This window comes from Strigops habroptila, chromosome 4 (assembly GCF_004027225.2).
Source record: "Strigops habroptila isolate Jane chromosome 4, bStrHab1.2.pri, whole genome shotgun sequence".
Taxonomy (NCBI): Eukaryota; Metazoa; Chordata; class Aves; order Psittaciformes; family Psittacidae; genus Strigops; species Strigops habroptila.
This window is the reverse complement of record NC_046358.1, coordinates 45,301,933-45,327,149: the sequence shown is the minus strand read 5'-3', so window position 1 is coordinate 45,327,149 and position 25,217 is coordinate 45,301,933. Positions and strand designations below refer to the sequence as shown.

General features: G+C 38.8%; 2 protein-coding genes across 3 annotated transcripts in view; one reads left to right on the top strand and one right to left on the bottom strand.

Moving 5' to 3' along the window:
• Positions 1-519: 519 nt before the first annotated feature.
• Positions 520-25,217, bottom strand: part of CHRM5 (cholinergic receptor muscarinic 5) — a 49,326-nt gene continuing 24,628 nt past the window's right edge. For both annotated transcript variants that reach the window (XM_030481606.1, XM_030481607.1), the window contains one exon: positions 520-5,596. In XM_030481606.1, the coding sequence (XP_030337466.1) occupies positions 3,930-5,513 (1,584 nt within the window). In that variant the 5' untranslated portion in view covers positions 5,514-5,596 and the 3' untranslated portion in view covers positions 520-3,929. The remainder of the gene's footprint in view (positions 5,597-25,217) is intronic.
• Positions 8,848-25,217, top strand: part of AVEN (apoptosis and caspase activation inhibitor) — a 108,520-nt gene continuing 92,150 nt past the window's right edge. Inside the window, exon 1 of the mRNA XM_030481608.1 lies at positions 8,848-9,237. Within this exon, the coding sequence (XP_030337468.1) occupies positions 8,998-9,237 (240 nt within the window). The 5' untranslated portion in view covers positions 8,848-8,997. The remainder of the gene's footprint in view (positions 9,238-25,217) is intronic.

Genomic DNA, 25,217 nt, shown 5'->3' with positions numbered 1-25,217 from the left:
AGTTTTAATTAGTCTCAGTAAAACTGCTGCCTTTTCCTGAATACTTAGGCCATTAGCTACTAAATGCCATTAGTTTCCTCATGTATCTGTTGATAGATCAAACAAGCCAGTCTTCCTTAAACAACTAGACATTTAAAATCCTTCAAAAGTTTTCTTCTCAACAAGTACTTCTCCAGACCCTGCTCAGTGATGGCTCCTGTTTCAGTAGGCCTTACTGAAATCCTGGATTACAATGTTCGGCTATCAAATATGACAAGGAGGCAATGTTACAGATTTCTGAAAAAAGCCCTTTGTGGGATATCAAACAATCAGAAAAATCAAACTAGAGATGGGGATTTTTCATGACACTCGGCTCTAAAACTGGAAGAATATCTAAAGGGTGATAAGGAAGTACAATTAAGGATTTTGCCTTGAAGCGTATCATTCTCTCCGGATCTAGACTCCTCAAGCCCATATATGCCAGTACAGGTCCCATTATCGGTACAATAGAGATGAGGAACAAAAATCCACATATAAAAATAACTTTCAACAGTTAATAGCAGTAACTAATTGACATGCATAGTTGAGTAGGATAAGCATAATTCGCAATTGAATTATATAATAAACGGCAAAATACACTTTATCATATTTTACACGTTCTTACAGTATTTTCTCTATAACCCTTTTGATTTCATCCTTCCTCTGTTCAACAGGACTTCTTCTATAAAGGAAACCTGTGCATTTATATTTTACCTTGAATTTCTGTCTTTTGCAAAACTCTTCAGTCTGTGGTAACAAGTCACAGAAGGTGCAAAACTGTAACTAGGTGTTCTATACCCATTTAAAAATTCTGGGAACTCTTCCAAGTATTTATCTACAAACATAAATTATATTTACAGAAAATGAATGTTACTTGATAATTTATGGAGATCTGAAATACATATGGTATGTATAAAAAGGGAGACACAAAAATGATACCCCAGTTTGTGAGAAAATTCAATATTCAAAAATATTAAAGGTGCTGTGTCTCTGAAAAGCTTAGGGATGTATATTTATGCATCTGTATTGACAATAAATACATACATATATATGTGTGTGTGTACGTAATTATGTATAAATAAAATGTACTTTTTACCAAAAAAGTTCTCTTCACCAGTCCCTGACCATGACCATAATCAATTATAGGATCAGTATAAGGTTCATTAAAAGGACAGAAATACAGATAACAAGGTTGTTCTACACTGTAAAAGTCCACAACGCTTTTTAAAGGTACAAAATATAATTTGAAAACAAAATATAATTAAGTACTAACTGATACTCTGATGAGAATCACGTTTTTCTTTTTGTGGTTTTGAGGTTTTTTAAGAATAAACATCCCACATAGCAATAAAGCAACACACACCTCTTTATACAATTCCAGGTATTTACAATGTACCCATGTTTGGCCATGTAACGTCTCGCATACTGAAGTGCTAGCAGCATAGTTTGAGCATATATTTCACAATTACATTGAACCAACTTTGATGCATCCGTCACTGTGTATTCTAGTACATTTACTGAGCACAGAGTCCATAAACATTTACAGAACACTGTTGTTCAACAGAAGCCAAAGCCAACAAAAAGTATCCCATTTAATTTCAGTAGAAGCCAATGCTTTACTTTAGCAACAACACTGTAGCTAGCAGGAACTGTTACTACCTCATAAATTTTGCTTTTAACTACAGCTTGTGCCACACAGGGACACATTCGTTTGCTAGAAATCAAACACAGTTTACTGAATGTCTGATCCAGTGTAATATAAAATAAACCCACTATAATAACCAACTTGTACATAGTTACTGTACACAGGAAAAGCTCTGGATAGTGACAGAGGAAAGCTGATGAAGGGGTCTTTATATAAAGACCCTTACTTTCCTTTAATAAGCAATCGTATGCTAATGCACAAAAAATAATAGGCACAGTATGGTCTGTTACAAAATCAATCACCTGAATTTAGAGAACATATTTTCACATTACTACACTGCTAATCTTTCACTGACATAATTTTCCCCTCTGGAGATTGGGGATAAAAACTACTAATTAATTGTACTGTGGTTGTTGACGTGGAAGAATTATTTATCTGTACAGCAACAATTTGATGGCACGATAATTTAATAAATTAATATGAACAATTTCACAGGAAGCAATGGTACATCCAGGATGACTAATACAATCCATGAAATGCGCAACTGGGTCATGTCACCACTGCAATGTCCCACTAAAGCATATATTAGATATAACATGAAGATTGGCCCAAACTAATATTCCAGAGCTTCTCACTCAGAATTTTGATAGAAAGGCTAGAACTGAATCTGAACTTCATAAATATTTGTTTACTTTAGGACTTCATTCCTTATGGCTCCTGTCGCCACTAACTGTGTTTTCTCATGGCTTTTTCTAAGGCTTCATGTTTGTTCCCAGTGCAAGGAGCCAGGTCACAAGCTCTGTACCAATGGCCTTCTGCTCGGCCAATGCTGCAGGACTCCTGACAATCTAACACAGACATCAGACAGGCACCTGGTGTTCAACCCTGCCACAGGACGGTCCTCAGCACACACCCAAAGTCCCAGCAAACCTCAGCTAGTGGCCAGAGTCTCAGCTCACTGCATCCAGGCCAGTACAGCCCAGCCCCAGAAGCCACAGCCAGCAGAAGGGCTGACTCTAGCCCGCAGTACAGCAGAGGATATGGTTCTACTGGACCAAAAGATAGCAACTGAAGATAACTTCTGTTTCCAAACACTTGACATTGGCTAATATTTGTAAAGCTACTTAAAGATATAAAGTGCTATGAAGGTGCAAAATCTCCTTAATAGTTTTATAGAAATATTAAAAAATTACTAAAAAACCCTTTTTTTCTTTCAGAGATGCCAACTCCATCACTGTTTATAGTAGTTTCATAACATATACGTAAATGCACAGGGTATCAATATGTATTTTTTCCTCTTCTTGCATCATTACATCAGTAATGGAATATTGGAGCAAGGAGAAGTGCAACAAAGGAGATATTGCAAAAAAAGACGTTCCTTGTGTTGTAAAATAGATAGACTACATCCATTATGCTTTACAGTCAGTTCTGATTTGAATTGCCACTATCACACCAAAATTTTAAAATTTCCTTCAGAGTCATTGGGAAATGGAGAAACTTGGAAGTATCTGCTAACCATCACCATTTTTTTACAGATGACAGTGACTTGCATAATGGAACTGAAATTGGAACTGGCTTCTTCATATACAAAATAGATCATCTATTTCTTCCACTAGAAGCCCTTCCTATGTCTCCACAAAAGTCATCCTTAAAGTGGAAATTTTGTCAGTATTACATTCTCCTACAATATGTGTGTTCATTTGGAGTGTTATGAATCTCCCTAACCATTTAGTATCGGGGATGACAGCACTTCCCCCTTTAAATAGTCCTTGTTTTATTCCAACACCAGATGGAAAAGTCTCAAAAACAGCAGTATGAGCTCCATTGCTTGGTGACTTGGAACACTGAAAGCTAAGCAGAGACAATACACTAGGAAAGGAACTGCAGGAAGAAACAGCTCTGTGCCACAGGGAGATAGACTGGATGACCTGACCTGATGACTGGATGACCATCCCACTTGAATTTCTAGTATTTTATTATTTACTCTATATATTCTCAGATTGAAAGAAACTGAAAGAAAGAAGACCCCAAGCATAATAACTTTAATGCAGATCTACTGCATAATCAAAACCACCCTGTGTTGCTCATAGCAGCCACTGACTTCTTTGTGCCAAGCACACTACTTTCATGCAAAATTTTCTTTTTCAATAGATTTTCTTTAACCCTTAGACATATAAAGCAGCAACTTTGAAAAGACAGAATTACACCCAATTTACCAGCTTACATCAATATCTATTTCCCCCCTTATCCCTTATATAGGAATAAATTATGGAAGTCTGGTATTGCCTTGCCAGTATAGCTTCTCTTCCACTTTTTTCTTTTTCCACTGGCAGAATAGCAGCATCTTAAAAGTTTTCCTGAAAGTTTTGTTACAGAGGGCATAACACATGGGATTAACAGTGCTGTTCACGTAGCATAGCCAATATCCAAGGTGCCACAATGTCAGGGGAATACAGTCAGAGCAGAATGTGGAAATCAAAACCATGATATTGTAGGGAGTCCATGTGATAATAAAAGCCAAAAGTATAGCACTTAAAGTCTGTGCTGCTTTGCGTTCCTTTATAAGAACCATCCGTTTCCTTTTGGTGATTTGGTTATTTATATTTGGATCCATGCTCTTGATGGAAGGATCCTTTGACAGAGCAGCAGGACAGGGAGTTATTTTTACTTTACGGCAACCATTGTTGGCTTCCTGGGTGCCATCAGCCTTAACCACCAACCGGAATTTATAGGCCACACATTTTTTACTTTTTTGTATGTGGCTTTTGGCAGGTGATAAAAAGTATTTCTGGTTCTCAAAATCATTTTCTTCAGGTTGGTGTTCGACAACATCCGTACTCTCATTAAACTCTTCTGCCTTACCTTTAGATGGACTTCTGTAAGTTACTTGGAAAACTGAATCTGTGGCAAGTTTATCCTCCTCTTCTGAAGATGCATAGCTGCTGCAGGTGGTTAACTGGTCAGCCTTAGCCCAGTCGATGCAAGTACTTGCTGCCTGAGAGGCTTTCACGGTAGCTGATGTACTTCGACTAGATGAAGACCAGGAAGCCTGACACCTCTCTCTTTTGGCTAAGTTTTGTTGCTTGCAACTGAAGCAAGACTTCAGGAATGCTTTCTGAGGCTTTATCATCTCAAACTCTGCCACAGACTCCGAACCCTGCAGTTCAGCAAGGTCCTTGGTACGTTTCTCTGTCTCTTTATAGATGCGGCAATACAAAATGGTCATCACGGACACCGGAATGTAAAAAGCAGCAATTGCAGTACCAAAGGTGATAATGGGCTCATATAAAAACTGTATCTGGCACTCTTCAGGTGGTACTGTTCGTTCACCCACGAAATACTGCCAGCACAAGATCACGGGTGCCCACAGCACGAAGGAAATTAGCCAAGCCAGACCAATCATAATGCCAGCTCTTTTAGGCGTGCGTTTGGCCCTGTAAGTTAAAGGCCTTGTGATGGAAAAATATCTGTCAAAACTGATGACAAGGAGGTTCATTACTGAGGCATTACTAGCTACATAGTCCAGTGCTAGCCACAGGTCACAGGCAAGGCTTCCAAGAGACCAATGGCCTATGAGTATATAGGATGTATAAAGGTTCATAGAAAATATTCCAATGATGAGATCTGCACAGGCAAGGCTGAGCAAGTAATAATTGTTGACAGTTTTGAGCTGACTGTTAACCTTGAATGATATCATCACAAGAATATTTCCCACTATGGTTATTAAGCTTACAATTGCAGTTACAGTGGCAATAGTAATGACTTCCCAGAGGCTATGCCCTTCTAACTGCTTGTGGTTGATGGATGAACTGTTTACAACAGTGGAATTGCTGAATAAATTTACTTCCATTCTTGTTCTTGGTATATTGTCATCAGGATCCTAGCACTGCTGCATATTGTTTACTGTATGCAAAAATATCCTTTTGGAGACAGCTGTAAACATCAAAGATAAAAACAGAAAAAGAAAAGAGCTCATTAAATAGCACAGATTTCCATTAGAATTACCATAAAACACTTGTAAAATAATCCTTCAAATTATTTGTGCTCTCTTTTTGCATTTTGATTATTGTTTCTACCATTATGAACGTAAATAAAACACACAAATATACATTCTTGGACAATGTCACCTTAAGACATTTCTAAATGCAACCAAAACAACTATTGTTTCTTTAGACAGTCAATCATGCCTGCTCTTGTATTTTGAATACCTTAGGAGACACTCTACATACTCGTAAAGACAGACATTTAAAGTCTTGCCGTGCAGTAAGACAGTGAATCACTGTATTGTTTCCAACAGTACTATGCAGAAGACATGTTAAAATTTTAAAAATTATCTTTGGAAAATTTGGAGAAGTTACCAACAACAGAAAGAGACTAAGAGGAAACTGAGGATGCATGGGGAATTACGAACCATGCTGGCATAGTGGCAGCAGGAAACAATTAGGTGTTAAAAGTGCTTGGGGAAATTGAGGAGGAATCTTTGAGTTAAGGAAGGAAGCAAGGTGAAGATGTTTTTGGAAAAATAGGTCAGGAAAGACTTTTCTTTACTAAGAGATCTCAGGACACAGGACACTGACTGGGCCAGGTGTGGAAGTGCAGTTTGGGTAGTGGGGGTAACTGAATGGCAGGGTTGACCAAAAGGAGTGAACTGAAGTGGAAGCCACAATGGATGACCACAATGACAAGCAACACAACAAAAACAATTCAATACTTGTATAAGCAGCAAAAGGTGGAAATGGCACCACGGTCATCCTATTAATGCTCACATGCCTCTGATGTCCATCCCTTCCTACATTCTTCATTGCTGTTTTCTTATCCCTTCCTACCATCAGAATTTAGGAAGAAAGACTGCTGAAGCTACCCCATGTGGACTGCAGACTTCAGAGCAACAGGATAAGCAGACATTGTTGTTGTCCTGATGGAATTGTTCTTGGTTTGAACTGACATGGGCAGGAGAAACACTGGTATTATAGTATAGAAACTATAATTAAATTCTAAATAGAAAGCACTCTCGTTATCATCATGCAAAGCCTTCCCTCCCTAATGGGCTGTCTTACTTTGACGCCTATAAAAATTGACAGTAGCTAAGCTGCTAGTATGCAAAGATCTCTTCTTGGCATGTTGGCCATTCTCGTCATCTCTTCATATTGTATCATCTTTTGTCTCATAGGTCTGTGTTAACACTTTGCAGTGTTACCTTTTGTACTCTATTTGTGTATCACTCAGGGCAATAGTGCCTGTAAATGTGACTTCTGTGCTCTATGATAACAGAATTTATGTTAGTTATCGATCATAAGAGATGATAATAATAGAGAGATCAAAATTAAATTACAAAATCAAAATGCACATGTACAGTATCATGACTTTGCTGTCTCTCATCATTATCAATGCATGAACTTCACACTCGTGAGTTGTAATGATATTTGCTATTTGTTGCTAAATATTAGTGGTTTTTTTTCAATGTAGCTGTAAGTATTAATTAAAGTGAGTTGTTAAATTTGTACATATAGTCAGCTTACAGTTATCTGCAGGCAGATTGTTCGTGTCACAGATTAATTGCACCACAGATGCAGGCGCAGCTTGGGTTTGCCAGGTTTCATCAGCTCTAGCTCAGCACCGGGTCTGCCAGACCTGTGCCGGCTGCACAAGGAGTCATTTAGATGTCTTTCTTTGCAACGTGCTTGCCAGTGCTGCTCCCTGTTACTTCATTTATTTGCTTGTGTTGCACTGAAGTCATGCTAAGCTAATTCATTGATTTGCTGCATGGTATGCCTCAGAATTAAGCAGCCCTTACCACAGGTAGTAGTGCACACACATGACGGCCCATGATTTCGCAGTCTGGGAGTTTTGGTCACATTTTGCTGTAAGGACTACTGGGTTTAAAAACCCTACAAAACCAGACTGATGTTTTAATGTATGTTGTCAAAGGACAGCCAGCATGCTCAAGAGTGATCACTGAACTTTCCTGAGGACAGCACGGGTGCCTGACTAGTTCAAGCAGAGCAGGATAAACTGGCCTAGCTCTAAGGCACAAAGGTGTTCCCGTGTCCCGTGCTGTGTCTTCAGAACAAGATGATCCTCAAGAGGCAGCAGAGGACACACACTTCATGTAGTGCAGGCTTGTGTGCGACACCCTGTAAGCTGGGACTCAGCCACTTTTTCCCTCATTTACTACACACAGCTAACTTCGTGTCCTGCGCTTGGGCCACAACAACCCCATGAAATGCTACAGGCCTGGGGAAGAGTGGCTGGAAAGCGGCTCAGCGGAAAAGGGCATGGGGGTGCTGATTGATGGCTGAACATGAGCCAGCTTGTGCCCAGGCAGCCAAAGCGGTCAACGGCATCCTGGCCTGTATCGGAAATAGTGCGGCAGCAGGGCCAGGGCAGTGATCATCCCCCTGTACTGGACACTGGTGAGGCTGCACCTCGAATACTGTGTTCACTTCTGGGCCCCTCACTACAAAAGGACATTGAGGTGCTGGAGTGGGGCCAGAGAAGGGCAACGAAGCTGGGGAAGGGTCTGGAGACCAAGTCTTACGAGGAATTGCTGAGGGAACTGGGGTTGTATAACCTGGAGAAGGCTGAGGGGAGATCTTACTGCTTTCTACAACTACCTGAAAGGAGGTTGTAGCGGGGCGGACGTTGGTCTTTTCTCCCACGTAATAAGTGATAGGACAAGAGAAAATGGCCTCAATTTGTGCCAGGGGAGGTTTAGACTGGATATTAAGAGAAATTTCTTCACTGAAAGGCTTTGGTCAGGCATTGGAGCAGGCTGCTCAGGGAAGTGTTTGAGCGGCCGTCCATTGAAGTATTTAAAAGATATGTAGACATGGTGCTTAGGGACACGGTTTAGTGATGGACTTGGCAGTTTCAGGTTAATGATTTCAGGTTAATGATTCAGGACTCGATGATCAAAAGGGTCTTTTCCAACCTAAATGATTCTATAGTTCATATGGCTCTAGCTATGACTGCTGTTTTCTAAACATGAAACACAGTTCTGTTTGAAACACATCTGGAAAGCTATCTGCAGAGGGTACGCAGGGAAACGCTCCCCAGGTGCCTGCCAGGGGCTTGCCCCAGGAGGAGAGGGGTCGCCCGCGGGTCCCCTCCGCCAGGAAGGCCGAGACCTCCGCCGAGGCCCACCGCAGCGCTCGCCTCCCGGCCGCGGCTGGTGCCGCAGGCAGGGGGAGCTGCTGAGGGCGCGGGCGCGGCGCGCCGCCGCCGTTTCCCTCACTCGCCCTCCGCAGGCGGCCTCTTTCCGGGAGTAGGCGGGGACCGGCGCGGCACCGGCCGGCCCGGCCTCAGGCAGCGCGTGGGAAGCACGCAGCCCGGCCATGCAGCCCGAGCGGGGCGGCGGCCTGCCCCGCAGGGAAGGTGGCCGGCATGGCCGCCGGCGGCCCAGCGGCGCGGATAGGGCGGTCGATGCGGCGACTGCAGGAAGCAGCCGGGACTGCCACGGCGGAGGCGAGAGCCGGGGAAGAGGCGGCGCCCGCGGACACCGAGGCGGGGGCCGGGGCAGGCGAGAGCCTCGAGGTCGCGGGGCAACGCTGCCCACCGCTCAGCGGCCCCGGCGGGTAAGCAGGAGGAGACAGCCGGGAAGGCGGAGCTGAGCGCAGTAGGACCGCGGGGTGGCTGTCGGGGTGGGGGCACAACCCTTTCCCTCTCCTCTCTTGCTCCGCCCCTTCCAGGGTGGAGGCAGGCTGGCGGCTGCGGCGCCGCGGCCACTCCCAGCAGTTGGAGGTGGTGGGAAGAGGGGAGTGCTGGCGTTGGGGGCTAGTGTTGTGTACCCGGTGAGCTCGGTACCTGCACCCGCTCTCTGCTCCCTTCCTCCCCTGAAACAGCAGTATAGATAGGGATTTTCTGGCCGAAAGAAGTTTATACTTTTGTGCTGAGAAATACGAATCTCGTTTGAAAATGCATCTGAAAAACACATCTCTGTTTGTAAATAGAGGTGAAGTGCTGCTAAAAATTTTTTCGCACAGCTTATTAGAAGTTGAAATGAGTGTGTCTTGTCCAGCCCATGGTACTAGCAGTGAAGTGGTAACGGGGCTCATCTTACAGCATTGGTATCTGTGATTCACTGGAACACGTATTTGTCATTAATGTAAGGTGATGTGCTCTGACCAATTTTAAAGTGTTTTAGTAGTTTAAAAGTAGCACAGACATGCCTAAGTGTGCCACAACTACCTTCACTTTCCTGCAGAGATGTTAAAAATGCTTTCTACAGCCCACCAAGGTATGAGATCAACACTGTGCCTTTAAAAATGGTTTCCATTTACAAATGCTTCGACAGTACCACGTTCAGATTGTTTTGCTTCCGTTAGTGTTGTTACAACATAGAAATCATGGTTGTCCCTGGATTGGAAAAAGATTACAATGATGACCTAATACTGATTAGTTTTGGCAGCACTGGGAGTCCTAATGTAGATGGACCAGCTGCTGCCCCTTTTCAGCATCACGTTGATTAGATTCACTTTGACTTTTATGATGCCATGGCTTCAATTGGACCCAGCAGTGTTTTATCTGTATTAGAACTCCTGTGGTTGCTGCTGGATTTAAAAAAATGTAAAATATTCATATTGTTATTGTATTTAGAAACTTTTTAGCACTCCTGTTTTGGGAGGTAAAAGATTGGATCAATACTGTTACCTAAGGTGCTGGTTGGTAATTTCACTTGTAAGTGATATGAACTGTTGAGTTCATACTTATCTAGAATCCAAACCTGTCCACACACATATGAACAATAGTGCTCCGTCATAAGCCATAGAGAAATAGGGGGGAAATTCAGCACCTGTATTCGCTGAGGAAACATCTATCTGGAGCTGACTTTTTTTTTTTTTTTTTTTTTTTTAAAGTCATTGAACCATTTCTTACTAAGCTGACATGCATTTCTATCTGTGTTTTCTCTGGTACTGTTGACTCAGCACAGTCCTCTTCATAGTTTAGAAGGTGCACTCAGGAAGGGAATCATGTTATATGTGTGCATTTTTGTCTGCGTTGTTGTTTGAAATATTTCGGGAAGCAGTTAAAAATTTTGTTTTGGGACAGCTTACAATATGTTTTGCCTGATCCCTGCATTACTGACTTTGATATGCTCATCATCTTAGTCTAGCACAGTGACTATGTTTATTTTTGGCTAAGGCTAATATGGGTTGGGCCTTTAAGTGAAGCAGTAGCTAAGGTTTTCCCAGAACTCTACTGAAGAGTAAGCTTAATGCTCTTCCTATGCTGGAGGCTTTTGATATTAAGCACTGTATGGTCTTTCAGCACACCTGCCACAAATCTCATGTTTAGCAGCTTGGACAGAACTGGCTGCCAGCAATCCAGCCGTAGTGTCAACAGCTGTGCCAGCCTGCAGCTGCTGCTGTCTAGTGCTGCCTCTGAGCCAATCTCAATTTACCACTTCTGAAACAGAGAGGATCTCCTTCTTTCTCCTTCCATCATACAGATGGAAGCTCCCTTCCAAGTTAGACAAGCTCCCTTGTACTGTCTTTGGTGTGTGCTTGACCATGTTTTCTGAACAGATTTAGCTCTTGCCTGGCAGGAAATTACCGCATTTTATTCCCAATTCTTTAGCATTCTCTTTGTTCGGCAAAGGGGCTTGTTTTAAAAAAGTGCACCAGCTCAGTGAGAGAGCGGTTTGTGTGAGAGGAGACCCTGCTGTCTTTCACCAACAGGGGTCAGAGCTTCTCAAGTGACGATGGCTAAGTTGCAAACCCGGAGAGCCAGCATAATAATATGGGGAATGCGAGTGGTTTTACCACATTGCTCTGAAAATTTCCTTTTTTTTTTTCCCCCCCCCACATGGGCCTTGAAATTTCCTGGAGAAATTCCCTTGTAATTTTGTAATATGTAGGATTTCCAAGGGCAATTAATTCTAGCCCTTCTGCTTTCTAAACTAAAAATTGTGGTAGATTACACTCTGCATTTTCCACACTGCTGGTGTCAGCTTGGCATTTTGGAGGAATTTTCTTACTAGGTTGGGATAATTCTAACGTTTTGTAAACTAAATTTATAATAACATTTTATAATATAAAATTATAATCACAGGATTTAGGTGACCTGGTAGTATTTCCTGAGAATAATTTTAAGTCTAGGTTCTTCTATAGTTTAAAAGCTGTGATAAATTAATAATTGTTTTATACACCATTTGTTTATTAAAATATTGCTGCTAAGCTGGATATTTAATTCTTTATTGCTGGAGCATTGGTTGTTGCTTGGGAAGTTTGTGTCTTATTGTGTCTTCAATTATGAAAAGCTTTATAACAAAACCTACGTGAAATTGTATTAAAGTAACTGGATTTGGTTTTGCTGAGTCTTCTATGGACAGAGCAGTAAAATGCAAGTAAAATTATAGGTGAATGGATTCAGTAAAGTGTAATAAGAGTGTTATTAAAACCAAGCTTTATTAAAAACTATTGGAAATACTTAGCATTTTTTCCAATGAAGTAGAAATTGGCATTAAATTGCATAATATTTTAGCAGCAATATTTGTTAGTCAATTGCATTCATTTAAAACTACTATTCATCTTCAAATATTGCGTTTGGATTTTTTAATTTAATGCTTCCTAAGCATGTGTTTGAAGCTAGACAAGGATGTTATTTCTGACTTGTACTACAAGGAGAAGAAAGTGTAGTGGTACATTTGCTTTTCATTTTTTTTGTGGACCAATGAAGGCTGGACATGACTTGTTTTAGACTACTGTAAGTGTACTGCAATTCTTTGGTTTTAGTAATGGGTGATCAGCTGTGCTACTTGCAAAGCCTGTCAAGACCCAGTACTTGCTGAGTCAGTTCTCTCCTCTTCTGCTGGGTGCTAATGTAGAAGGAGGTCAGGATGTTGTTTATAAATAATTGACTTATTCATACCCTGCATGGTAGATCCAGCTGTGGATCAGAGTCTTAAAGATGAAAGCTTTCATGATTTCTGTCAGCTCTTGAGGAGATAGCTCTCTGAGGAACTCCTCAGCTCTGCTCTTGAAACAAGATGCTGCCTCTCTCAAACATACAGTTGGTTCAGAAACTGTGAGAAGTGTTCTTAATCCCCGTGAAGAGGAAGGAGGATCTTGCATTTGTTACATCTTTTTGTAACTAGTGTGCATGTTGATTTAACGGGCTTGATTACTGAGGATTTTGTGTCCTCCCTTTAAAAATGAATCCGAGTCTAATTATGACCAGCTGGTTTAACAAATGGCAGATTTCTTTGGAGATCTGTCATCCTGAATAATTTCCCGTTGTTTCTGTCTGCTTTAACTAATCTATTCTATGTTAAATAAATAGAACACATTTGCAATTATTCATTTTTTAGTAAAATAATGTGGAATTATGATGCTTAAGGTATAAGGTCCAGTTGACACTGACACAATATTATCTTCCACTTCTAACATTTTATTATTAAAGAATGGAGGTTAACAGACCGATTTTAGTGCAGTCTTTCTTGCTTACGGTTAGTTTCAAGATGAAATCACATTTATTTATTGTTTAGTATATCTTCATTTTTATAATCCATGCACATGTAGAACTGATCTAAGAGAACATCTAAGGCTGTCAGCATCAGATAAATTTTTCCTAGTTTAGTATGAGCTAAATCTTTACAGTCTAAGCAACTGCAGTAACAATCTGTTCACAGACATGGTAGCAAAAGCTTTGATTTTTCAAATACAGATACGTTTAATTTCCTTTAGAACACTGTAACAGAGCTTGTGCAGATGGAAGAAGAATAGATTTCTGGATCTTGAACACAAATTTTTGAGGTTTGATGTTAATATTCTCAAAACAGCTAGGAAAAATCTTATTTAGATTAATGTACATCAGTTTGTGAGCTGTACTTAATTACTAATGAAGTGTGAAGAGCTTCCCTTCTGGGGAGTTTCTCCACTTTGAAAGGTGTGAAGAGGCACTAACTGATTGTGAATGAAGTGTGGATTTTTTTATTTTGAGTGTATTGATTTAGATTAAGACTCTTGAAAAATGTGTGAACAAGTGGTTGCAAACTTTTTTAGGGTTGGTTCAGTGTCAAACTGGTGTTTGTTAAATGGGATTCTGCAAGGCTTACGTTCTGTGTCTGCTCACGTTCAGTGTTTCTATTGATAATTTTGATGAAGGAGTAAAACATACAGTGTTTAAATTTGCAGACAGTGCTAAACTGGAAGGGTAGGTAGGAGGGGGGAACACAGAACACAGTCTCAACAAATGGGAGAAGCAGCCTGCACTAAGGTGTAATTCAAGGTCTAATGCAACACCACATCGTTACACATTTACTTAGGAAGAACACGCAGAAGTGTGTGACTGGTTAAGCTGCAATTTCGTAGAAGGGAGCTGGCTGAGAATGAGAAAGCAGCATTCAGCAAAGTAGTTACACTGGAAAGTCTGGTTGTACTTCTGCAAGATTCAGACTAGCTGGAAAAGTTCATAAGGAGGGGCTAAAGAAAGATGTGAAGCCTGGCAGGTGTGACCTAGGAGGGAAAGACCTGATTCTCTCTCTCTCTCTCCCCCTCTCACCTCTTTATTTTTTGTCTGGTGAAGAGAACACTGTAGGGAAGCCTGGATATCAGTTGATTACTGTAGAAAGGTTTCTGCAAACAGATCCATTTTAAGCAGGACAAGATGAAAACCATTGCTAAGGAGGAGGAATTTTAATTTGGACATTGAGAATAAAAATTGTGACCAAAAGGGTAGATAGATTGTTAATGCGTTGTGTCAGAAGTATATGGAGATCAGTGCAGGAAAATACTGTCAGAGGTTTTAAGAGTGTGGTAAAGGTTACTGAGCGTACGCGGTAGAGCTGCTGTGTAACCACTTGCCCAGCCCCCCCTTTTTTTTTTCTTTTTTACTTTTTTCATTGCTGTCTTTGCAATTGAGAAAGATAAACACTCTTTATTCAGCCAAAGTGAATTTAGTCTTTTCAGTTTCTAGACAATAGAGAAACCTGCTTTTCACAGCACTGGGAACTGCAATGTTTGGTAATAATCCCAGATTGTTTAGGGTGGAATGGTGTAAATAATATTTATCATTATTCCTTCACTTTATTTTACCAACTTCCCTGCTGATTTAACTTGAGACACTTTTACTGAGACGTTACACAGCTGAACATGCAGCATCATTGCTGTGTAACAGCATCATGTCTGACTTTTTTTTGTGACTTCCTTGGAAAGAGGCTTCTGCAGGTAGACTTAGTAATACATCCTGCTGGTAAAACCCATAAATCCGCTGGAGTGTGTGAGAACCTTTCCTTAAGGCCCTGTTTCTATTCCTGCTTCCCTTTTCCCAGAGGATAATCATACAGTTACAGACTGTACAGACTCTGTCTTTAACTCTGGAATAGCCAGAATCTCTGTCTTCTGCACAACAGAGTGATGATTCTGGGCCACAGCTCCTCCTAGGCTACTGCTCTGTCAGCGGCATGTTGTGAGGCCTTGAGCTTTTTCTGATTGCCTGACAAACTAAGGGTTGTTTTTGGTTTTTTTTTTGTGGTGTGGTGTTTGGTTTGGTTTTTTGGTTTTTTTTTTTTTGTTGTTGTTGTTGTTGTTTGTTTTGTTTTGTTTTTGTGTGTGTGTGGGTTTTTTGGTTGGTGTTTTTTTTTTTTAGTTACTTTTGGGGTTTTTTTTTGTTGTTGTGGGGGTTTTTTTTGTTTGTTTGTTTTTTGTTTTGTTTTGGTTTTGGGTGGTTTTTTTTCCCCCTTCTTCCCTCCCTCCGTCTTTCCTTTCTGTATTCTGTTTCAGGCTGTATTTACTCAGGTGATGCTGCTTTGCTGACTTCAATGCCTTATTATGGTCCTCTTAATTTGTAACAGCAGTTGGAATACCTTGACAGCAACAGAAGCTCAAATGATCCTATAGTCCTCATTTCTTTTCCTTCCCCTTCGCTCTGATTCTTAGCAAGGATGTTAAAAGGTTATTGTCTCAAGAGTAAAGATTTATTTGTAGAGGTAAAACTAAAAAATGAATTGTGCTAATGAGAAAAGATGGTTCCTTCCACATTTTTGGCATGGCTCTTTGTTTCTTAGTTTGAGTTACTGTCAAGGATGGGGGTTTTTTGGTGCAAATTTGCCTTGTGGGTTATACTCGAGTGTAGTACCGGTGGATTCAGAGTGGTTTCCCTACTGATGGAACCACAGCTGAAGTTGTCCACTAATTGTCTAGACAGTCGAGCACTGCCTAGAGCTCAGCACTGCAAAATGGATGCAAAGTTCTGTGGCACTTGGTGTTCCATATGCACCTAGGGCTGGCAATCAGTGCAAACTATTGCAAGTGAAGATGTAATGTGTGTATAAAATCCTGGGGTTGTAGTGTATCCCAGCAAGAACAGCCCAGCCCTCCTTTACATTGTTGGTAATTTGGATGTGTTTGTACTTCCAGCAAGTTCTAAGTGATTCTTAGAGCTTCTTCACAGTGGCGTGAACTGCAGGATCAGAGCATCATTTTATATCTTACATTTTATAACTATACGCTGACCAATAGCATAATAAAATGACATTTCAACATCTTGTTTTTAGAAGTATGGTGGTGGGGCATTGAGGAACTTGGACAATGATTCTTAACTACTTTATCTCATGTTGCATGTTGAGTTTAGGGAAGCACATTCTTTAAAGCTCCCTGGAAAAATATCTTTTAGAGGGTTTTCCCCCTCCCCCCCTTCCAAAAAAAGCTGGAGATGGATGAGGAAGGGGGTGTCTAAGGTTTGAGTGATGATCTCTAAAATGTCTGTAGTAAGTTGCATTCAGATTTGATACACAAATAGCGAAGGGATTTTGGTTGGTGGTTTGGTTTGTTTTGGTTTTTTTTTTTTTTTTTTGGCAAATGCATACACTATTGAACCCTGGTGTAGTCATAAAACAATTTCATAACAATGATTTAAAAGCAGAAAAACAGTACTGCTTCTTGAGCCTCTCAAGGGGCTGATAATCACAGAATAAACATGGAGATACGATACACAGTGGAATTTTTCATGGGCACTTGATATGTTTACATCTGTATAGAATTATTTGGGTCTTGTTTCATGATAGGCTTTTTACAGATGTTATGCCTAGGTAGGAATAGTGTTTCTTTCTTCAGCTATAAATAGGTTTGAACACAAGAACTTGTCAGGATCTAGGCTGTTTTTCTTCTGTTTTTGTAACTGCAATGATGCTTTTCAGGGGGGAAACTTTGGTTACACTCTTTATCTACCAGTTACATACTATAGAGGGCTGTAGATCACACCAGGTCATCATCACGTGACTAATCTATCTGAATTACTCATGAACCATTTTCAAAATCAAGGGGAGAGAAATGTTTTTTGCTATTAGAGTTGGTAAGACATCTTGTAGAATCGTACTTTGTGAGTGTTGGAGCAGTAACAGTTTTATGTAAAAACTGCAAGAACAAGTCTCTTCCTTGTGTGCTTTGAGATGTTTTTCCCTTTAACTGGAGTGTCATTCCTGTTATGCAAAACATAGGTTTCGGAATAGGATGTCTCTCTTGGCTAATTCTATCTTTAGCTAACCCAAAGTGGTGAGTTCCAGTATCCAACATTTATGAAGCAGTCTTAGGATTTCATCCCTCTTTCAAAAATTCTCATCCTGTACAATAAAGACTAAAAGCTTTTGTTAACCTGTTCTCTCAGCTGCCCTTTCTTCAAATTAAGCTTCTCTTTAGCTTTGGTAGACTCTCTAAAGGTCACCAATAGAGCAAACTAGTGAAGAGGATTACTCTTTGCAGGGATATTTTTTCTCTTTTCATGAAACAACCTCTGTCGAGGCTCTTCCTTCCCCTTCCTTAGTCTAAAGTGGGGAGGGGGTGGTGGTGGGGGAAGCATTAGGTTTTTCTTTTTCCCCCTCAAGTTGAATAAACAGGTGATAATAGAAACCTGAACTTGTGCTGGAAGACCTATGATGTTTAGGTGAGCAATAAGGAAATAAATTGTTCCTGTTAATGAGAAGCAGTGCTTAAAAATCACTGCAGGCTCACTATAAATTCATCAATAGGTAAATATGCCAATATGAGAAGAGTATGAACATACAGACGTACATGAGAGTGTCAGACTTCATCTCCATTAGTACCTTTGAGGAAATAATTTTTAACTTACTCTATCATGTGTGTCACTGTAGTGTTGGAATAGATTTAATATTTGGCAATATTTAATCTTACTTATACTGTTGAAAAATCATGAAGTACAATGCACAGAAAATTAAAGATTTTTTTTTTGTCTTTGTTTTTCGTTAGGTATAGTACAGAAAAAATATAGCATAAAAGCAAAAGGATTTGCGAATACCTATACCTGGCTGTCAAGAATTGCAGAGCGGCTTTTAAAAATGCTGGTTTTCTGTTGAACAGTTGGAAGGGGAAAAATCTTATTTAAATTATGTGAAACCCTGAAAGAGGAAGTGTAATGAGAAGTGGTTTAATTATTTTCAGTAAGGCAGCAGATTGATGCACTTTTCATTAATAATTGCTTATTCTCTTGCATTATTGTATCCTTTGTTAGGCATTGAAAATGCTGTTTATGATGCAGAAAAGAAAGGTCTCTTAATGAAGTAATGTATTATTTTGAGCTCTTTCTCAAAATATATAGGAAAATCATCCTTGTGTCTGCCAGTTTACATTAGAAACAGCTTGTGCATGAGGCTAGAGAGCCATTAGCACTGATGCTTTTTTGTAAAAAGGCGGTCAGTGGACACAGCCTGTTTTAGATACAGAGAGTACATGATGAAGAGGTTTCGATCTGCAATGAGTAATGAAGTAAAGGATTTTAAGAATGTGGGGAAAAGGAAAAAGTGTAAACTTCGTCTGTTTTCTTCCCAGTTTCAAATACAAAGTGCAGTCAAGTTTTTTTTCAGTTATCTGAGAGGTGATACTTTTTGAACTGAACTTCCCTCAATTCCTTTTTCTCAATCCCTTTGTTCTTCATGTAGAAACATGATACTGTCATAGAGAGAGAGCAGGCATGAAAGAAATAATGAAATGTTCTGTTCGTTTGTTTCTTTTTTTTCTTGTGTGTGTGTGTGGCGGTTGAGCATCTGTGTGATGCATAGGCCACCACCTTCTCTGCCAGGAGTGTCCGGTTACTGTACAAAGTAGAATAGGTCTGGCTGGGAAAACAGGCGAGATCACCCATTTCACAGTATGTAGTCATTCATGGGATGTGGAAGGTATGACTTGAAAGCATTTGTGCAGAGAAAGGAATTGAATTTATTTCCACTTTCTGGATAAAACTCTGTAGTTCTGCGGTAGCTGAATAAACATGGATTGTATTTATTTGCACAATCACTTTGAGATGCTTTGTTTTGGCGCTCCCCTCTTACACCACAGTCTCCATCTACTCTCTGGTCATTTCAGGACAAACACAATTATTTTTGCTCACGAAAATTTTATGTTTCTGTCAAAAGTGTACAGTGGTTATGTAGCTGTTAGAGGTCTTTTTATAAATTCTTGTATTTCTGTTGCCTGCAGTGGGCAACTGCTTTGAGACCAAGTGCATGCCACACATTGGTGGTATAAAATTCTGCTTCTGACTTACCTAAGTCAGGGCAGTGGGATGTCTCTACATCTTTCTTTCGTTTTTGGTTTTTTATTTTTTTTTTTTTTTTAAATCTGTGTTATATTGATATTTTGATATATAGACAGAATTCCCAAACATGTTCATCATTGCTTCTCAAACTGTAGTATAGCAGTTGGAGGGCATGCTGCTCTGGGAGCTATACTACTACTAATACCATCTTTGAGCTATACTACTAAAAGAGCTTGAAATGGGAGGTGTGGTGCATTGCTACCTTTTGTTTTGGAGGAGCATCATAGATACACGTTATCCATCATCCAGCTATATTTTGAATTACAGTGCCGAGTTTGTGCTAGGAAGGGGGCTACTGACTTGTACAAGGAAAATTGATAATGGAGGGTGTGAGTGGTTGTTGTTTTTGCACCGCTTGCATATACTGTCAGGGAAATCCTACCTTGATTATGATGCAGGGATTGCAACCTCTAAATTTAAAAGCATATCCTTGATGAATTACTTTTTTTCTCATTTCCCCTTTTCTTGCATCACTGTGTTCACTCTGTGGTATGCACACATCTATGAAAATGGAAAGGAAAAAACTGGGCTTCCTCACTGACCAGCCCATATGTTTCTTATGTCATTCAAAAGACAAGGAAGAAGAGAGGTTTTGGTGTCTCTTTATCAAGTGGGTAGTTAGTACTCTCTGTGTGTTTTCTGTTTTTCCACTGTCTAAAGAAATACATTAATTTTAGTATTGATCTCAGAAATGCTGTTTAAAACCCTGGAAGTTGAGGATAGTATTTTTTTAATGTAGCATTGTTGTAATAAGTTGTTGTTTTGTCTAGTGTGACTCAATTCTTTTTTTTAATCAGTGTCATTCAGTCTATATATCCTGCTCCCTTGTTCCTTGATATATAGTTTTGTATTTGTAGTTATGCATTTTGGTTGCATGTTAGGCAATCTGCTTTTTATCCTCAATATCTTTTATGTAATTTATTGTTCATTGATTTACTATGTAGCTGTGTATTGGTCCTAAAAATTATCCCTTTTTGATCACCCCTTTCTGAAAATATCATTAAATGAAGCTATTGCAACTGAAGTTTTAATGCTTCATCATGCCCCACCGTAAATGTGATAATGCAAGTCAATTTTGAAAATGCACGGTGGCTGGATCTGCCAGTTTGTTGATAGAAGGGTAGTAGAGATGTGAGGTTTTTCAGAGGCATGTGAAATTAGAGTTTGGAAATGGCAGTATATTGGTAATGAAAGATGAAAAACTTAGGGACTATGCTGTTGACAGTGTTGCAGACGTAGTGAAAGGGAGGAAAAAGCAGAATGCTGTCCTTTTGAATATCTTACGTAGTACCTTTTTAGTATTTCAAATTAGTAGAGTGTCTTTTTTTACAGCTTTAATTTTCGTTGTGTGAATATTTTTGTGTTTGCAATATGCTGTTACTGTGTGATAATTGATCTGAAAAGCAACAGATGTTATGTGTTTTAATTAAAGTCAAGATAAAGTTTCTTACTGTGAACCAAACATCAATACATAATTTTGGAGGTTCAGTGTACATTACATATGTCTTGGTGACTATCTTAAAGCAGGGACTGAAAATGGTTGCAAATGATGTAAAGTTCATGTTGACAGTTTTACCAATCAGCATGAATATTTTGTAGCAAAGTATCTTTTTTTAAAAAAAAAAATGTTTATTTTAAAAATACGTGAATTCGACAAAGAACACCTGCATGTCCACGTGTATTATGTGGAACAGGGATAGTACTGGAGAATCTACCAGTCTTTAATAGAAAGGGAAAACAAAATTGGCTTTAGAAAACAAGTTTAACATTGCAGGAGATTAAAGCCAAGGATATGGTTTACCATACACTTAGCCAATCTAGAGGATAACTGCTGCTGGATATGAAAGAAGGACTTGCTTCCCAGATCCCATGTTTCGTGGCTTGCTTCCAGCCTATCTGTTATTTGTGCTTGTCTGATTCTGCTGTGAACTGATACAAGGAACTTAAGCTGGCAGAAGGTTAACAGTAGGAAAGAGAAGAAAACTATTGATTATTTTTCTGCCAGTTTAGGTGTGCAATTTCAAAGAATACTGTTCTGTTTGGTGTCTTTCAGAATTTTTTCTTCTTTAATGCTGTGCCAATTGAAACAGTGTGGGTGAATGTCAGTAGGTATTTTCATGTTTTTAAATCCATAGAAAAATAATGTCTTACTCCTTATGTGCTTTCTTTGTTACAAAATAGATGCATTTAAAGAAACCTATAAATATTTTTGAATGTAAAGGTAGGAAATAGTTATGTTGTTGTTCAAATGCAAGATAAGTTTTGGAGAACTCTTTTTGTTCTTAATATAGCACAGCTGAAATCTTTCAAAAGCTTGTTTTTGGAGTTTTTTTCTTCCGTTTTTTTCATTGTGGCAAAAAAATGTTGTCTTGAGAAACTTTGTCACATATTTTTATTTGCTGAAAGAAACCCTGAAGCTTCTTCAACATGTTGGTTTTGATCTTGGTAGAGTGTTGCTGGATTTGTGTTGGTTTTGTTCTAAAACTGTGTGCATGTAGGGGGTGTTAAATAAACATTAGGCTTGTCTGTATAACTGAGGTGTTCTCTAAACTTTACTCTTTTGAGCAGATTTTGTTAAGTTTGTGAAATAACCTTTGTGGATTAGAAACAAGATGCAAATTTTTCTCTGTTCTCCAGATGGATGCTGCTTTGAATGAGCTTTTTTGCATAATTTGTCATACTTTTACTTCATCATTGATATGGTTGCAAAAGTACAAAGCTTATCAATATGTATCAGTTTATAACAGATCTGTTTATTGAGAGAGGCTGTCTTACCCATTAACTTGTGAAGACTAGCAATATAGCAATGTTCTTTTAAAAAGTCTGGTCTTGAACTGTTGGAGTGAATGTATACTCTCAATGAACTTTGATTCCTTGATATTACAGAACTCTTCATGTGTGTTCTTTACAAGTTGCTGTTAATACAACTGCTTTTGCAATTTTAGAAGTGCTAGAATGAAACAACAAAATAACACACTAAGAATTAGGTATACTGTTCAGGCCCCGAGTGGACAAAGCCCCAACCTCCTTGGTCTGATTTCAGTTTGACCTTCTTTTGAGTAGGTGGTTGGACAAGATGACCTCTTGCAATCCCTTTTAGGTTGGATTGGTCTATAATACTGTGACATTAACACGTAAGAAATGAATCCATTTCTGAATACAATCTCTAATGCAGCTCAGGATACTTCTACTCAGGAATGGCAGATTTGGTAAGAAGAGCAAGTAACTTTCTGTAGAAATTTTCCTTAACCTATCCAGAATGTTACGTATAATTTGGTTTTAGAATATGACATACAACATTCACATGTATGCAATATATAAATACTCTGGCTTTGGCAAATACAACCTATACATAGAAACAATCAGTGATCTAACAAAAAGCTATAACCTTTGGGCCAATATACTTACTTTGTAAGGTTTTCTTGAAACCTGTTATTTCTGTCAAGACAGAGGCTCCTATTTCATCTTTGCACTCATATTTTGGACTGAATGTTTGTAAGAAAAACATTCAGCTTTAAGTTAGTGACAATTTGAAAATAATAGAGCTGCCAAGTTTTGTTCAGGTTCATGTGACCATTTTGTATAAATTGCTTGATGAGTTTGCATACTTGCCAGTAACTTTCATATAATCATTTCCACTGAATTAAACAAAAAATACAGTTTATTTTCTGTTGGTGGAAATGTATTGGCTTGGCAAGTCTAAAAAGTCAAAAGTCTCTTTATCTATAGACAGCAGCTGGACAAGCTTCCTACAGGCTCTTTGCTTGCAGCGTGGCTCGGCCTTCGGGAAGGGAGGCAAAGGACTGCTAATTTAAAAAGTGAATGCAGCTTGTTGATTTTCTGCTGAGTTTCCCAATTACTGCAGAATGAGTGCTAAATTTATAATGATACTGTTCTCGCAACAAACCCTGTCAGTTATTCTTTAGTTTGGAGTTTTCATCTATATGAGTAGAGCTAAATTCTAGCTGGTGGCTTTGTAGTTTGGAAAATCCTGTATCTAATGAGCAAAGTCTTGAAATACACAGTTTCTGAAGTAAATACTTACTTGAGAGGCTCTACCAAGTTCCCAAGTCTGCTGCTAATGTTAGAGAATAGAGCTTTTGAGATCTTCTTCATGTGAACGTACATTGCATGGTTATTAAGTTTGTTTTGTCTATGAGTCAACAGTTTTCAAACTGAGTCTTTACAAGCTGCAGTACAAAACTTCAGATATGTGTAGTAGAGGTTGGTTCATTTTGCCTCTGTCAGCCATCCATTTGAATGACCATGCAGCTAATCATGTGCTGGCAGGTTAAGGAGGTATTTCTGAGGTAGCAGTGGAAAGTGAACGTTAGAATTTATGGATTCTTTTATAGTTCTTTGAAAGGGATTTTTAATGCCATTTAAATCAGTAGTTATAAACAAAATAACCAAGCTGTTTGCCCTTCAGGCCCCATTTTTTGCCCCTGACTCAGTGAGTCTAAGGGAGAGATTTATTTAGCTCCTAATAGAAGCTGCTGTTCTAATTCAGTGGGGTGTAAGATTTGTATAAAATATGGCTATAGCTTGTGGAAGTATTAGTAATGATCAGTGAGAAAGATGAAGTACGACTTGTAGCCTTCTGGCATTTGAGCATGTTATAACTTTACTGAATGCAAAGAATATTTTTAGAGCAGGGTTGTTTGGTTTTTTTTTTTTGTGTGTGGGTTTTTTTTTTTTTGTTTTGTTTTTTTTGTTTGTTTTTGCTTGTTTGTTTGTTTGGTTTTTTCCTCCCCCCAGTTAAACAGTAATGCAAAACCAGTCGCTCTTATTTGAAGTTTTTAATCAGTTTCTATTATTTGCATCTCACAGATAGAATAAGCAGGAACTTTGAAACAAAATAATTTGGTGGACAAGGTTATTCCATTTACCTTTTCACTGTTACTGTGGTCAGACTTGTGAATATGATATCCGTTGAAAACAACTATGTATAGATAGATAGGCTAACAGCTCACAGTTTTTGCCAAGTGTTGCTGAGCATTACAAAATATCCTCTTCTGCCTCTGAAGGAAACGATGGTATTTTATGGTATCACTGCATTAGGAACATCTTATTTTTCAGGCAAATTTACAAATCTTACCATTTATTTACTTTTCTAAAATCTGGATTAAGAGTACTAAATAAGAACAGTTTGGGGGATTGTATTCTACTCTTACTTCGTACTGACCTTTTTATTGTTCAAACTTTCTCTTTTTTCTCTCTCTAGAAGTTTATCATTAACGTTCCTAGGTAGACAGAAAAATGTATTGGCATGCTTCATGGGATTTTCCCAGAAAGGGATTTTTATGTATGTATGTAACATGCTGATAGACATGTTTACTTTATTAATTCACTGTTGGTAATTTTTTTTGTTTGTTTTTAAAACTAAATTCCCGTTTGTCTGTCTCATCGTGAATTGTATTTCAAATTCTGTCACTGAATTGAAGCTACCTGTCTCAGTAACTTCTGTATTATTTTTTGTAGGCAAGGACATATTGGTTCTAAACACCTACAAACTTGCATTGGTATCAATAAAATTGCATTAGTACTTAGTCTTTTGTAAAATAATAGCATTAATCTAAGAAATGTGTTTAAAAATGCAGTTTGGCTTTCATTTGCCATAATTCTGAATATCTATTTTCTTTTTCTTTAATATCCTATATACTTTGTATTTTAAAGAGCCTATTTAAGCTTCCACTATGATAAATCAGATAATGTATTCCTTTGCCAACTTTAGATTTAATGTTAATAAATCTAATCTCTTCCAAGGCGGAGAAGAGGGACATACATCTAGGGGTTGTTATTAGGTAAATGTGGAAAATCAGAAAAAAATTTTTTAAGATTGTTATACTATATATAACTATCATAAGGTATAAGCCTATCAATCATTGTGATAGAGAAAATTAAGCTGTCAGGGGATTCTCCTGTACCTTTCTGGAATTAAGGTTAAAAAAAAAAAAAGGCACATTTAATGATCACCATTACAAAAAAAAGTCTTTTTGAGATTGTG